This window comes from Sceloporus undulatus, chromosome 5 (genome assembly GCF_019175285.1).
Source record: "Sceloporus undulatus isolate JIND9_A2432 ecotype Alabama chromosome 5, SceUnd_v1.1, whole genome shotgun sequence".
NCBI lineage: Eukaryota > Metazoa > Chordata > Lepidosauria > Squamata > Phrynosomatidae > Sceloporus > Sceloporus undulatus.
The window spans coordinates 30,210,496-30,225,662 of record NC_056526.1 but is presented as its reverse complement, the minus strand read 5'-3'; the positions used below and the strand labels follow the sequence as shown (position 1 = coordinate 30,225,662).

The following is a 15,167-nucleotide window of genomic DNA, read 5'->3' as shown; positions in this document are numbered from 1 at the left end:
CGATGTTGCTGGGTCTGCCTGATCTCTCCCTCTGAGGCCAAGATGACAGTTGACATCATAGTCGCAGCTTTGGTTTTATATCTGGTTTCGGAAAGATAAAACAATTCTTGTTTGAAGGGAATGTTACATTAATAGATGCATGAACAGGTTTTGCTTGGCTGAAAAATGCAGAAAATTCTATCAAAACTAAAATACTACAGTTGGGAGTTAAGGTGTGTTTTATGACACTAACAGTGCAGTCCTATATGAAGTCCTAAGTGTGTTTGACCTTAGGTAAATAAAGTTTAACAACATGAACAATAACGAACATATTACTGTCTGGTATAAATATATAGGGTTTAGATTATAAGAACCTTGGGAAAGTAGATGGAGAAATATCTAGCACATTGCAAGTACTGTATTATGAGGCAGGTGTCTTATTTTTCCATCCATGGTATCTGTGTCTTAAATGTAAAACTCTTGAGTGGATAAGGTAACTGAAATGTTCATACTGTAAATTATTGTCTTTTGTTTAGGATGAATGAATTAAGCTTGAGTCCTGTAGGAATGGAACAGTTGACAGCTTCCTCTGTGAGCAATGCCCTGAGTGTTGCAGGAAGCCACATTGGTCTGACTTCCTCACCAACACATAATGCCATATCAGCACCAGGTAATCAACAAGTGGCTGGGTGAGGGAGGGTGTGATGTCCTGCCAGGACTGATTGAATTTTCTCCTGCATTTTCTTTCGTGTTGGTTCAGGCCCTAGAATATTTTAGCGTAGGAAAGTTCATTGTATTAGTTGTGGGACTAGCTATAGGATCCCCTGCATTATTTCCAGGTTTGGTTTGCCCTTTCCCAGCATGCTGTGTTGTAGCTGGAAGCTTTTAGTTTTGGAGCAGTCTTTGCTGTGAGCCGGCAGAGAGCTGTCTTTTGGTGGCAAACAGGCCCAGACAGCCGGAAAGGGCATTTCTTACACTTTAGCCATTTAGTTACCAAGATCAACTCAGCCAAATTAGTTACCATCAGCAAGCGAATAAAGGAATTCAGGAGCTGAAAGACCCTGCACCAGCTCCATTGAGTGTGGAGAGCAAACCAACATCAGACCCAGAAAGATGACATCCAGAAGATTGCTGAAACTGTAAAGTATCTTTTATTTAGAGCTGGGGAGGAGAAAACCCTTTATTTTTGTCCTTTAAATTAAATTTCCCCCCTTTTTGAACTTTACATTCAGCTTCAGAGCCTTTTTTGGGTAAAGAGTTTGATCTCACCAGGGTACCGGCGTTGCACACCCAAACCTGCCACCACCTTTAGTTGGGTGTGTCTTCACAGAGGGAATGGAGTTTTTTTGGTGTTATTTTGTACAAGAGAAGCATTTCCTTCTTTGGTTTCTTGTCTTGTGCTATTGCTTGGCACTTGAGGCTGCTAGGTGTAACTTTCATATCTTTAGGATTAGAGATCCTTTCAAATGTAGCCAAGATAAGGGCCACTGGCAGTAGCAATGCAGGATTTTGTTGGGACGTTGGAGTCAATTCTAAACACTCTGAAAGGAGGCGAATATATATTCCAAGTACTATTTATTTTATTTTGGTTAGAACACAAAACTTCTCATGACCTTTTCCATTTTTATTCTTTGCTTTACTGTATCTCCTCCATTTTCTTTTCTCCTTTCATTAGTTGTGTTCTAACCATCCCATTCTAGGAGAAAGGTAGAATATAAATCCAATATATAAAAATAAATAAACTTTATTTGGTTTGGTTTGGTTTCCACTAGGATTACCAGTTGCAATTCCAAATCTGGGTTCCTCCTTACCCTCTGCTCTCTCTCTGATGCTTCCAATGGGCATTGGAGATCGAGGAGTGATGTGTGGTATACCAGAGAGAAATTATGCCCTACCTCCACCGCCTTATCCTCACTTGGAGAGCAGCTATTTCAGACACATTCTGCCTGGTGAGTAGTGGGACACAACAGTGCATGTGTACCTGTAATCTAAATCTCTGTTCAGTGACATGTTTTTATTGGGAATATTACTTTGAGAAGGTGATGGATGGTGTTGCACTAAAAATGCTATAGGAATTGGTAACAATGTTGTAAACTGCCAGAAATCACCAAGGTTATCAGCAGGATGTACATTTTTGGCAAGTAACATCAGACAAGTTAGGTCTCTTCCAGTTATTTGCAAGACTTAGTTTTTAGGGTGGGGGGTATACAATTATTGTTATAATTGTTTTTAAAGAGCCATTTAGTATTTTAAAACTTGAAACTTGAATTTGTTATTACAAATAAGTAGTGTTTCTCATTTTCTTGCTTTCTTTTTTCACCTTTCCAGGTCTCATATCTTATTTAGCTGACAGACCTCCACCTCAGTACATCCACCCCAACAGTATAAATGTTGACAGTAATCCAGCTTTGTCTGTCTCCAACAACCCTTCAGGCCTAGATCCCTTCCAGACCAATGGAACAGTGGGTCTTGAAACAGGCATTGTCTCCATGGATTCCCGCTCAGTGAATGCACACAACACCCAAAGCTTGCACCCCAGCGACAGCCATGAGGTAGCGCTAGATACAACCATTGCCATGGAAAGTGTTTCAAGGGTTACCAGTCCAATCTCAACCGACAGGATGGCTGAGGAACTTACAATGGGTGATGTGGCTGGGGATCATTCACAGATTGTAAATGGCAACCACAATCATGAGCCTCTAACTGTGGATGCTGTGGGTAGCAGTTTAGCGACAGACACTGTAGGGCATAATGGCGTCATCCCTCTTCATGGTAGCAGTTTGGAGCTTCCTGTTGTTTTGGAGCCTGACCATATTGCAGGCCGTGTTGGTGGGATATCTGACAGAACTCTTGGGGACTCTATTCATACAGTGGCCATGAGTAGCAATTCTGTGAGTGTTGCACTTTCTACCTCACACAACCTCACTTCCCTGGAATCTGTCTCATTGCACGAAGTGGGTCTCAGTCTGGAGCCTGTAACAGTATCCTCCATAAGCCAAGATGTAGCCTTGGGACAAAATCATGTGGATGTCTCCCCGGACAATCTTGCCTTTGTGCCATCATCCCTACAGATGGAAGACTCCAATTCAAACAAGGAGAATATGGCTACTTTGTTTACCATATGTGAGTGTGTGTCTGCATATGCCTCAGCATCTGGGTAGTACTTGCATTGCTCACAGTCAGGGCAAATTTACCTCCTTTGGGGAGCTGAATCTATTTGAATCATACAAAAAGTCTTTGGCTGGGAAAAGTTGGGGGAAAACTGTGCACATCTTTTTGTCAAAATCTATTTTTTCTGTTCTAGGCTGAGTATAGACATTACTAGAAATAGGAGTGTGTTGTAGATGGGCCAGATGCAGCTTTTCACTTTCTCATGCATAGGTCATGAAGTGGGAGCAGGTCAATTCTTCTCTTTTCCTCACTCCCCCATACTTTATCTCAAATTCAGGTGAATTATCTGCCTGACCCTGATTAACCCATGTGTACACATCTGGGCCTAGACCCTATTGGGTTCAACACTTATGCAGCCCCTAGCTGTGGAAGCAGTCGTATATTCTTGCTTGCACCAAGAGGTATTTCAGAAGTCTTTGGGCAAATAGTTTCTGGCTGTTGTGAAGAAGACAGAGGCACATTGAGGCTGCCTAATCTGTACAATAATCTGTTGAGGCTTTTTGCTGTGTCATTTTTGAATATATTTGTCTTACTGTTTTGGTCTTTTATTGCAATTTCTACTACATACACATGAGTTTTCTTAATTTTTTGGTAATCGCCCCACTGAAAGAAAGGTGAAAGATGGCTGTTTAGGTGCCCCTTACACCAGTCAACAGCACACAGCTGGGAAATTAAAATAAAGGTTCTAAGTTCACCCAAGTTTTGTGACCACCTACCAGCATTTGTGCTTCCACTATAGGATATCCATCATATGCTGAAGCAGTGAAATCTTGATTAGCATGTATGGTGACATTATCTGCCAGTTTTTCAGACTTACTTGTTTTTTCTGACCTTAGCTAGAATCCTTACAGTTGAAGACGGGTATGTTTTCCCAGCAACAGTAACTGTGCCTGTTGTAAAGCAATGTATTTTAGTCTTGAGTGGTCAATGAAGACAATACTGCACAATATCTTGTGATTTTATATTTGACCTACTGAAAGGTACAGTGGGCCCTTGGTATTGACTTTGTTTTGTTTTTGTTTTTGCCAACATGATTATCATTGCTCTCTATGCTAATCATGTGCATTCTTTTTTTAAAAAAAAGCCCTATGACACAGATTCAGTAATGCTTCTTTGTCAGTTGAAAGCAAAATCTTCACAGTATTAGAAATGGAGACTTCAAGTTCTCTTCACTGACTATTTGTTACTTGGGGTTTTATATTGGTACCTCTTGTATTTTGTTGTAACAACACCAAGGAGCACTTATCTGATGCTGTATGTACCGTTTACCTATCTGCAGGGTGCACACTGTGTGACAAGGCTTATCCATCTGACTGCCCGGATCATGGGCCTGTGACGTTTGTTCCAGACACTCCAATAGAGAGCCGAGCTAGGCTCTCTGTCCCCAAACAGCTTGTTATCCGCCAATCTATGATGGGAGCCGAAGTTGGTAAGGATCTGTGGTTAACTGTAAATTTAGAACATGACATGGACAAGATGGACTGGGAAATCTCAAGCAAACAAAATGTGATATATGTCATGGCAAATGACAATAAAATGTACAGTTTGGGTTTGAGCAGAACATTATAGATGGGTATACAATTCAAGGGAGTGTTGTTTTTTTGGTAAGGTAATATTGAGGTATGTTTGTATAATTGCTAATTAAGTGATTACATTAGGAGAGCAGCAGTGTTACTTAACGCATCTCTGCATATTCTGTAGAATTGTTAAATTAGCCAAACAAGTTGTTGTTGTTGTTGCTGTTATGTGCCTTCAAAGTCCCTTCCAAATTATGGCCCAAAGGTTTACAGTATTAATTCTTCCCACAAAATTAAAGCACTACATTGTTCCTTTAGGAAAGTATTTTATCAGCTTTAGAGGTAATTGTGATTATTGGGTGGGCAAGTGTCTTAATAGCAGCTTTGTTTGGCTCCCATTCTGATAAAACAAGATTCATAATAGCGTTCATTTTCTGTAGCTTAGTTTTTTATGTCTGCAAAGAAGCATTAGTTAACACTAATAGAGAATTGTCACCTTTTCTCTTCAGGTGGGCAGTATTGTCAGTTATCAGCCTGTCTTGGACCTTCTTCCTTGGGTATGGCCATTAGCTAAACTTTGGCAATGAACTCAGAATCCTTCAGTTAGTGGAATTACTCCTAGGCATTTGAAGAAAAGTCTTAATTTTAGTTTTCTATCAATATTTTTAATATATTTAATCTGTGTCCCATTACATTTAGTTGATTATATTTTTTTGAAAATTCACCTTCTGGTTAGCTAAAATAGTGGATTTTTGAAAAGGTTTTTGAAATTCAAATATAAGCTGTTGGAAAATGAATGCTTTCACACACAAAGGTTAGGAGATTCCTAAAACCATGTTTATAAAAGGTTAAGCCAGTGGCTCCCACATTTTTTGTCTTAAAACAACTCTCTGTAGTGACTCACTAGCTGTAGAAATGTTGTGTATCTGTAAAATCCAAGCACAGCAGAAGAGTCTGAGGCATCATCTAGAACTGTGTGTGACACTGGGCAGGCCTGAGGCTTCATCATTTCCCAGCTTAAATTATTATTTTATTATATTTATATCTCGATTTCTCCCAAAAATTGGGACACAAAGCAGCTTACAAATTAAAATAACAATATAATTAAAAACATACAAAAGTGAGCATTAAAATAATATTAAACTAGTACAGTATTAAAACACATCAGTCATTAAAAGAATAAAATGAAATTAAAGAGATAAAAGTACTTAAAAACAGTACATATTTAAACAGTTAAAAATGCTAAAACTCATTAAAATGAGTTTTAGTATTTTTATAGACCCTTTAAAACTTCAGAATCAGCACTACACAGCACTGAGAGACCAACTTCAATTGTTCGTAAAGTCCTGGTGGCACCAAAATGCCATCCTGACCTCTTTGAGAAGGGATTTCCAAAGTCTGGGAGCAGCCACTGAAAAGGCCCTCTCCCTTGTTTCCACCAAACAAGCCTGAGAAGGGCTTCTCCAGATGATCTTAAAACCCTAATGGACCCATATGGGGAGGTCTGGTCCTTCAAATAACTGGAAATGGTACTCAACAAATATCTAACATTGTTAAACATCAACTAAACACTGAAGAGGAATTTCAGTAGTGGTGAGGAAGCTTACCTTCTAGGGATGATGTCAGTTCTTACTAATCTCACTGCATGTTGGATTCCTTGGAACATTGTTCTTGAAAACTACAGCCATATACTCTTGTTGTCTGAGGGAAAATGCATCTAGCACTCTGGCCAAAGAGATTCTGTAGAATAACTGGGAGAATCAAATTCATGGTTATAAGAACCCTTGTTTTAATTGTCCCCCCCCCCCCAAACTGGTGACTGGTAGCCTTTCTGCTTCTGTGGTTTCTGAAATAAGATATGTATTTTTTACTTTTTGCAGGAAGTGTCATGAAATCTTTAATGAGCCCAAGAGGTCAGGACCTCAGTTTCACAACTCACCTAAAAGTAAATGAATTGATCTTGCAAGAAAAATAGATTTAAGCAGTGATTACTATGGAGCTTATTCCCACAAGTGTAATGTGACAGTAGTTTCTGTGACTAGCCCATTTTGTAGAAGCTTTCATGACCTGATGTTTAGCAGTAGTCCTCAGAGCGCTTTGCTACAAAGCATTGTTGTTGTAGTTGGATTTCACGAGGTGTAGTTAGTGGATTGTTTTTTGTTTTATTTTCTGAACTGCTGGTAGGTGTGTGGGCTCGAGAAAACATTCCTGTACGTACTTGTTTTGGACCACTCATTGGGCAACAGAGTCACTCCATGGAAGTAGCTGACTGGACAGACAAAGCAGCCAATCACATTTGGAAGGTCAGTTTTGTCATCATCTTGCTTCATTAATCCTGTGCAAAACTTGTCTTGGATTTGGTCTGTCCTCTTTTTACAGCACTGCACCAGTGATAGTGAGAATAGTATCCTGGTATCCAATATCCAGTTAGAACCTAAATAAAGTTATTTGTCATTCTTTGTCAACTATTAGCTTGTAGAATTCAACTATATAGCCGCGTTAGTCTGTAGAATCAGTATGTGGAGAGATCTTGTAGCACCTTTGAGACTAACTGAAAGAAAGAAATTAGTAGCATCAGCTTTCATAGACTTCAGTCTACCTCCATCAAATGCATCTGAGGAAGTAGATTGAAGTCTATGAAATCTTATGCTGCCCATTTCTTTCTTACAGTCAGTCTCAAAGTGCTACAAGATCTCTCCACATACTGTTAACTTGTGATTTGCTGTTGTTGTGTGCCATCTCTGCTTCTGGCAACTCTAAGGCAAACCAGTCACAGGATTTTCTTGGCAAGAGACTGAGAGAGTGAGACTTGCCCAAGGTCACTCAGTGGGTTTCCATAGTTGAGAAGGGACTCAAACCCTGGTTTCCTATACTCCCAAGTCCTACATTCAAGCAATTAAATCATGCTGGGTCCTTTATATTGATATTTATTATCCCACTTGTGGGTAGAAGAAGATATTCCAGAGATGTACTTGTTTTACCTCTCCACAGTGCTTAGGGATTCTCTCTTAAAGCTTGTCTGTACTGCAGTCCAAAATCAGGTTTCTTACTGTGGGATTTCCTCTACGCCTCCCCAAGGAACCCTGGGAACTGAAATCCTATCAGAGAGCTTATAAGTTTACTTCTTCCCAATGCTGAGATAGTGCCAAGTTGGAAATTTTAGTGAGTGGAGACGTGTGCCTTGCTGGAGAAGGCGGCTCATGATAGGATGTCTTCATGCTTTAGGAGCCCTACTGGTGCAGTGGTTAAATGCCTGTACTGCAGCCACTCACTCAAAACCATAAGGTTTCAAGTTCAATACCAACAAAAGGACTTAAGCTCGACTCAGGCAAGCATCCTTACGAGGTCACTAAAATGAGTACCCAGATTGTTGGGGGCAATTAGCTTACAGTTGTAAACTGCTTAGACACTGTTAGTTCAGTATGAAGCAGTATATAAATGAAGCTGTTTGTTTTGTTTTTGTTTTATTCCAGGGTGTTGAATGTATGACCTGCAGCCTCCTCCAATTTTTCTGTTTTTTTAAACACATTTCCCCTCTAAATGTCGCTCACACACATTCCCTAGATTGTAAAAGTGGGAAAACTGTCATGTTTTGGCTGGTACCACAACCAGCTACCATTCCCAGAATTTCATAGCATTGAGCTATGGAAGTTAAAGTGGTGTCAAACCAGATTATTTCTGCAGGACGGAGGCAGCCTTTGACAAGAGAGTAAACCTCTGTTTTACTCTCTTGCTTAATGTTTAATGAAGACTTCTTGTCCAAAACCAGAGCCCACAAAAACATAGTGAGATTGGATTCCCACAGTCCACCTGGAGCAGTAGCTGTTTTGAATGAAAAAATGTTTTAAAAATCTAAAAGTAGGGAGGATGCAGAGCACAACAGGTGAGTGTGGCCCCTTAGGGAGCCTGTGCATAGTCCCCCTGATTCCTTGGGATTGCCCACCCCTTACTGGACCCTCACAATTTGGGCTGATTCAGGCAATTCAGATTCTAGACATGTGTACCTGTGCTCATGTGACTTGCCACAGGGAAGTGATGGCAGTAACCAGAATGCACCAGGTCATATATTACTTTATACTGAGGTGTTCATCTAAATGCCCATTTTGTCTCACCTTTCTCCTTTCAGTTGTATCACAACAATGTACTGGAGTTCTACATTCTCACAACTGATGAAAATGAATGTAATTGGATGATGTTTGTGCGGAAAGCCAGGTGAGAAAGCACTGTAACAGGGCTAGTGGTATAGCAGTACTGAATACATTATTCCATAATTTGTAACAGATTTTCATTTTTTTTCCCTATTTTAACCTAAAATGTCCCTTTTCATTTGAGAATAGATTCCATTTCTTTATTTGATAAGAGACCAAGTATTTGACAGTATCTTTAGCTGAGCTCATCCCTGGAAAGACAGAATGCAAAGTCTTAGTGGCAGATTGTACGCCATAGGCAGGTTTACTCTTTTATATTTATTGTTTTTATGTACAGCACTGTGCAAATCTACAGCACTATATAAATAAAGAATATAATAATAATAATAATAATAATAATAATAATAATAATAATAATACTAATAATAATAATACTAATAATAATAATAATAATAATAATGGCACTCTACTGCATCTCCTGTTTTCCCTCTAGCAGGACTCCTCTTCCTCCTGAGGTTCTCCGACGTGGCTGGGAGCAGCAGAGGAGGATCTGACTATGTCCTTGTTGCCTGGCACACAGCAGTAAAGTCATCCATCAGGACCTCCCAGATGTCCTCCAGACTTCTGGAGGATGACATTGTTTGTCGAAGTACAGGGACATATCCAGAGTCTTCTTGGCTGCTTACAGCCTTATGCAGCTGCTACACAGCAGTTGATGGGAATTCTGAGGGGTTCCAGTAACTAGAAAACTAGAATGTATTTTGTTGTTGTTGCCTGCCTTCAAGTTGTTTCCAACTTATGACAACCCTAAGGTACACAGATCAATGGTTTTCTCAGAAAGATTTGTTCAGAGGGTGTTTGTCATTGCCTTCTGAGGTCATACAGAGTGATGTGCCCAAGTTCATATAGTGAGTCTCCATGGTCAAATGGGGATCTGAACCCTGTCTCCCAGAGTCCTATCCCAACATTCAAACCACTATACCACACTGGTTCCTAGAATCTGTTACTATCATTTTTTTAACTGACTTCTGTTAAGAATATTATGTTTCAGGATATTTGTTAGACATAAATCTAATCATCACATAATGTTTTAATGGATCGCCCCTCCCCATATTTTGTGGAATAGGAATCGAGATGAACAGAATCTGGTAGCTTACCCTCATGATGGAAAGATTTACTTCTGCACCTCACGTGATATCCCTCCAGACCATGAGCTTCTCTTTTACTATAGTCGAGATTATGCCCGACAGATTGGTAAGTAGTTAAACAAACCTAGTATGAATGCTATCTCTAATCTTACTTGGTTTCTACATACATTTTCACTTTTCTTTTTCTGAATTTGCAGTTGTAATTTATCTGTTTACAAAAAGTTGGTGTTACCTTGCAGTCAGTGGAAGTTCAGCTGTGATTTCTGAAACTTGATCTACATCAGATCAATAGTCAATTACAGAAACCAGATCAAGCTCAGTTTGCACATTATTGTCTCTCACCATTACATACCATGGCCCTACTTTATGTACGTACTTAAGTTTGTAGGTTTTTAAATGCATTTTAAAAAGTAAGAATTACATTCAGATCCATGTTTTCCTGTTAATTCCTACTTTGTGCTGATCATAAAAATCCTTAACCCATCAATATACTTAAGGACTAAATTATTCAGTGGGCATGTCTTTTTCTAAGTTCTTTGAAATCACAACATCCTTGTGTGTTCCTGCAACCTTAAGGCAAAACATCCTGCAGTGTCTTCAGTACATTGAGAGAAGACTGGTTCTCTTCAAGGGAATTATATTGTGAACAAGCAAGCAAGGGCTGTAGTATTTCAAACTAGGTTTGCTTTTGTATTAAAGGTGTTCCTGAGCATCCTGACGTGCACACCTGCCACTGTGGAAAAGAATGTGCTTCTTATACTGAGTTCAAGGCTCATCTGAGTAGTCACATCCACAGCCATTTCCCCAGTCAGGGGCATAGCAGCAACCATGGGCCAGGGCACAGTAAGGAAAGGAAGTGGAAATGCTCCATGTGTCCTCAAGCTTTCATCTCACCTTCTAAACTTCATGTTCACTTCATGGGGCACATGGGAATGAAGCCACACAAGTGTGATTTCTGTAGCAAAGCCTTTAGTGATCCCAGTAATCTCCGTACACATCTCAAAATTCATACAGGTAAGTATAAGACAAGAAGGAGCTTGAAGATGGTTTTTATTTTATTTTATTTTATTTATTTTGAAGTGGAATTTTTGACCGGTTCTTATTTGTCCCTTTTCAGACTAGAGGTCTGAGTTGTGTCACCTATCTGATTTATGCACTGTGCTGTGTGACAAGCCTAAGTTTGGCTGCTAAATCGTTTTAATTTGAATTCCCATTTCTTAGTTTTGTGTTTGCTCTAAAAGTTAAGTTGGTATTATTTAAAATTATCTTCTCCTTTGTTCCTTGGCTGATGCTTTATTAGCTAAAGTTAGTAAAACATTTAATATGCACTCCTTCTGGGTAAAATGTTTGTAATCCATAATTTTTACCTACTATGTTACCTTCCCCTTGCCAAGCTCCCTGTACAGTACTGCAAATGTATCTTGCATGCCATCTTCCAAATGTTAGATCACCAGTTTCTTTAAACTACTGTAAATAATGAATAGACATGTATTGGGAATGTTTCTTACTATATTCCATTATGCATCTGTGCAGAGCCTTGTTATATCAGCAGCTCTGTACCTGGCCCAGGTGTAACTCACTTAATTTTCCAAACATGTTTTTTTCATGTGGCACCTTTTCTGTCATTCCTTCCATCTCAATTTGCGGCTTCTATGCTCTAGCTGTTCAAGTAAGTGCTTAGTTTTCAGCCTCTGACCATGCTGAAACAGGTTCAATATATGCTTTTTAAAAAGAAACACAGGGAAGTAGTATCAACATCTGATGCAACTTCTGAACCAGAGCACTCCCTGGAGAAATTATTAAGGTGGCCCTGCCTATGTGGGGTCATTCTAAGTTAAGTAATGGCTACTGGGAGTTTCTGGAGAACTATAGAGTTGTGCTGTGCCTCAATGTTATGTGATAAAATGTGAAGAAAGCTCAAGGAGATGCATATTCCTTTTCATTAGGTATCTGTAAGCATTGGATAAGGTAGAAGTTTGGATATGAGAAAGATAAATTGTATTGAGTAGCTATGATAATATGTTTGACATTAATTGCTGAGGTTTTAAATTATGTTTACAGATATAAGGAAATGAAATTTGTTTATCTCATTCTAGGTCAAAAGAATTATCGCTGTACACTTTGTGAAAAGTCCTTTACTCAGAAAGCCCACCTAGAATCACACATGGTTATCCATACTGGGGAGAAAAACCTGAAGTGTGATTACTGTGAAAAGCTGTTCATGCGACGGCAAGATCTCAAGCAGCATGTGCTTACCCATACACAGTAAGTAATTTGTGGTGGGAGATCTGTGAAGTAATACACTACAGATTTCCTAAAGTTGTTTAGTGACCTACAGGCAGGCGCTTGTCTGTCTCATAAAACAGTGGTAGGATTGCGGATCTTGTTACAAACCAAAATCAAAATTACAAAGGGAACTTACTACAAGCAGAAATAAGGGTAAATCTTAATTTAATGTATGATTGTGGGTATAAAGCCTATCTAATAGAATAACTACCATGTAGTGTGTAGGGGACCTGTCATGGATCAGAGAACTATTTTTGTTATATCAGTGCTATACAATGATAGCAAGTTCCAAGAGACAGAATACTCCTCCATTCTCTAAAAAAATCTGTGAAAATGCAGGTACAGCTGACAAACAAGATAGGTGAGCAATCCTGGGAGTGCTCCTTTGAGGCTAGGTTGGCATATTTAACAAATATTGTTTGGGAGTCCAAGGAAAGAAAAAAATCCTAAATTTCAAATCCCTGATTTTTAAAAAGTTACCAAATTAGAAACCATAGAATTACCTTTTTCAAATTTATCACATAAAGAGCAGTAGTGCCCTCTAGATGTTTATGGAGATCTTTGTTCTCAATCTGAAAGCAGAGTCAATGAAATATTAAAATTTCAAAAGGTATTCTGTATAATAGCGCTTTGGATGCATTACCCTCTAACCCAGTGGTCCCCCAAACTTTTTCGGGCTACTGCTCCCTTTTTGAGCAGCAACTCTAGTCCCCCCCCCAGCACATATTTTTTGATATTAGGTCTACAGTTCTCCGTCTGTATAAAGAGATTTTGTAGCACCTTTGAGACATACTGAAAAAAAGAAGTTTGTAGCATGAGTTTTCATAGAATTTAATCTACTCCTTCAGATGCTTATGGTGGAGTGGAAGTCAGGGACAGACAGGTATGCAGGAGTTTAACTGTAGAAAACTGAAAATGAATGTTGGCTACTGCAGACCCAGTCAGCATAAGCTCTACATGATACATAGTTTGGAAAGGGCTCCCCACGCATAGGTCCTTAGGAATGACATCTCGTTGTTTGCACTTGTTGAAAAAGATATCTGCAGATGTATCATGATCACAGAATCGGACATGACTAGACAATCTTGTCAAAGAAAAACCTTTACCTTTTCTATTGTAAATTCAGAACAACTGATCTTGGGGCTTTATGGCACACAGCTTTTAAATCGTGATTTTATTGGGAGGGAAGCAACATCGGCAACTTCCGTCCCATCCCTGAGCCATCCCTTCTCATTCATGGGAGAAACCCATGAACAAGCTTCCAGTTGCGCAGTGCCCTGGGTGCAGAAAGCCATTCCTGGGGCATTTGCACGAATGGCAATTACATGGTGTCAGTGCCCTCCTCCCCCATTTCCTCCCTCTCACTCGGGGCTTGTACCACCCATTTTGGGAATCACTGCTCTAACCCAATACTACAGACTAATTTTCAGTATTTTTTTTTCATGGCATTCTCTGCAGACAGTTTAGAAGGCAGCAGTACTGATTCTTGAGATTGTCTTGATTTGCTGTAATCTTGTAGGAAAGTTTTTCACATATTTGTTAGGTGGGGCAAAGCTCTGTGCATATAAACTTCTGGCTTTCAGGATATTAAATGGATATGTGAAGGCAGGGTTGGAACATTTAAGTACTGTTCACCAAATATAAATTTCTATACTTCAAAAGAATTTTCAGATATTCAGCCTGGCCATAGTCACATTTTAACATGACTACAATACTCTTCTCTCTCCTGTCCTGCCTGTTTAGCGAACGACAAATCAAGTGTCCCCAATGTGAGAAGCTTTTCTTGAGGACAAACCATCTAAAGAAACACTTAAATTCTCATGAAGGAAAGCGGGACTATGTCTGTGAAAAATGCTCCAAGGCTTATTTAACAAAATACCACCTAACACGGCACCTAAAAATCTGTAAAGGACCTACCTCCAGCCTCTCAACCCAGGAGGAGGATGACGACGATGATTGTTCAGAGGAAGAAGAATTGATAAACTCTTCGAGGAGTGAAAACTGCAGACTTCAGACTAGCATGTATGTGACAAATGACACACTATCTTGCCACAAATAAGAAATTGTGTTTTTACGAGTATAAATGGACTCAACATTCTAAAATCATGTTTGTCAAACTAATGTTTTACACAAGTGAACCTCTGCTGAATGATGGAGTTCACACCCTTAAAGAAAATGGCTTATGTACTCTTCCTGAGAGATTTCAGAACTCTAAACCAATGGAACTACCCACAACTATCTTTAAAATTTCACTACTGGCGAGTTGGTTGTTATGTCATGTATGACTATCAGAATGAAACAGGTAGATACAATTCTGATCAGCCAAATGTTTGGAACAATATTACAGTTAATTACTACATTTAATAGTACTGTAGTATACAAATCAAATTGCATCACAGCAAGTTCAGTGCTTTTATTATTCCTGTTGTAAAAATTACTTTTGGCTCAGTAGGAACAAGCTGAAATGAGCATTCAATCAATATATAGTAATGGAGTAAAAAACCCCTATTCCAGCTTACTAGTATGGGATCCATGCAGAAAGGCATGCATGTGTTTGCAATGCAGGCTTGGTTTTAGCATGAGCCAAACATTTACCACACAACAGTTACAACAGATAGTATTTTCTGTGCTGTAACAGGTAACCATTACTTTTGGGAAGTTCTGTATTCTGCTGCTAATGTATTTATGGAATCACAGTTACATTTAAAATTTCCTAATGGAAAAAAATTAAAATGTTCCTTTTTAATATGTGCATTAATTCCAGTTCTCTTACTCAAGATCTTTTAGCTGAACACTGATATTTTTCTATATAGCTCTTCTGTAATAGAAGATTAATTAATGTGATACTAATGCTGTTCCTAATTTGTAGCTCCTCCAAAGGTGAGAGAAGACCCTTTCATTTATGCTGAACCTGCAGC

The 15,167-nt window shown here is 39.1% G+C and overlaps 1 protein-coding gene across 1 annotated transcript in view; it reads left to right on the top strand.

The window, feature by feature from the left end:
* PRDM4 (PR/SET domain 4) overlaps positions 1-14,995 on the top strand; it is a 20,533-nt gene extending 5,538 nt beyond the window's left edge. The window contains exons 2-11 of the mRNA XM_042467163.1: positions 516-649; positions 1,752-1,928; positions 2,308-3,102; positions 4,430-4,579; positions 6,852-6,970; positions 8,794-8,879; positions 9,942-10,069; positions 10,663-10,977; positions 12,060-12,228; positions 13,993-14,995. Of these exons, the coding sequence (XP_042323097.1) occupies positions 516-649; positions 1,752-1,928; positions 2,308-3,102; positions 4,430-4,579; positions 6,852-6,970; positions 8,794-8,879; positions 9,942-10,069; positions 10,663-10,977; positions 12,060-12,228; positions 13,993-14,308 (2,389 nt within the window). The 3' untranslated portion in view covers positions 14,309-14,995. The remainder of the gene's footprint in view (positions 1-515; positions 650-1,751; positions 1,929-2,307; positions 3,103-4,429; positions 4,580-6,851; positions 6,971-8,793; positions 8,880-9,941; positions 10,070-10,662; positions 10,978-12,059; positions 12,229-13,992) is intronic.
* The last annotated feature ends 172 nt before the right edge of the window (positions 14,996-15,167 follow it).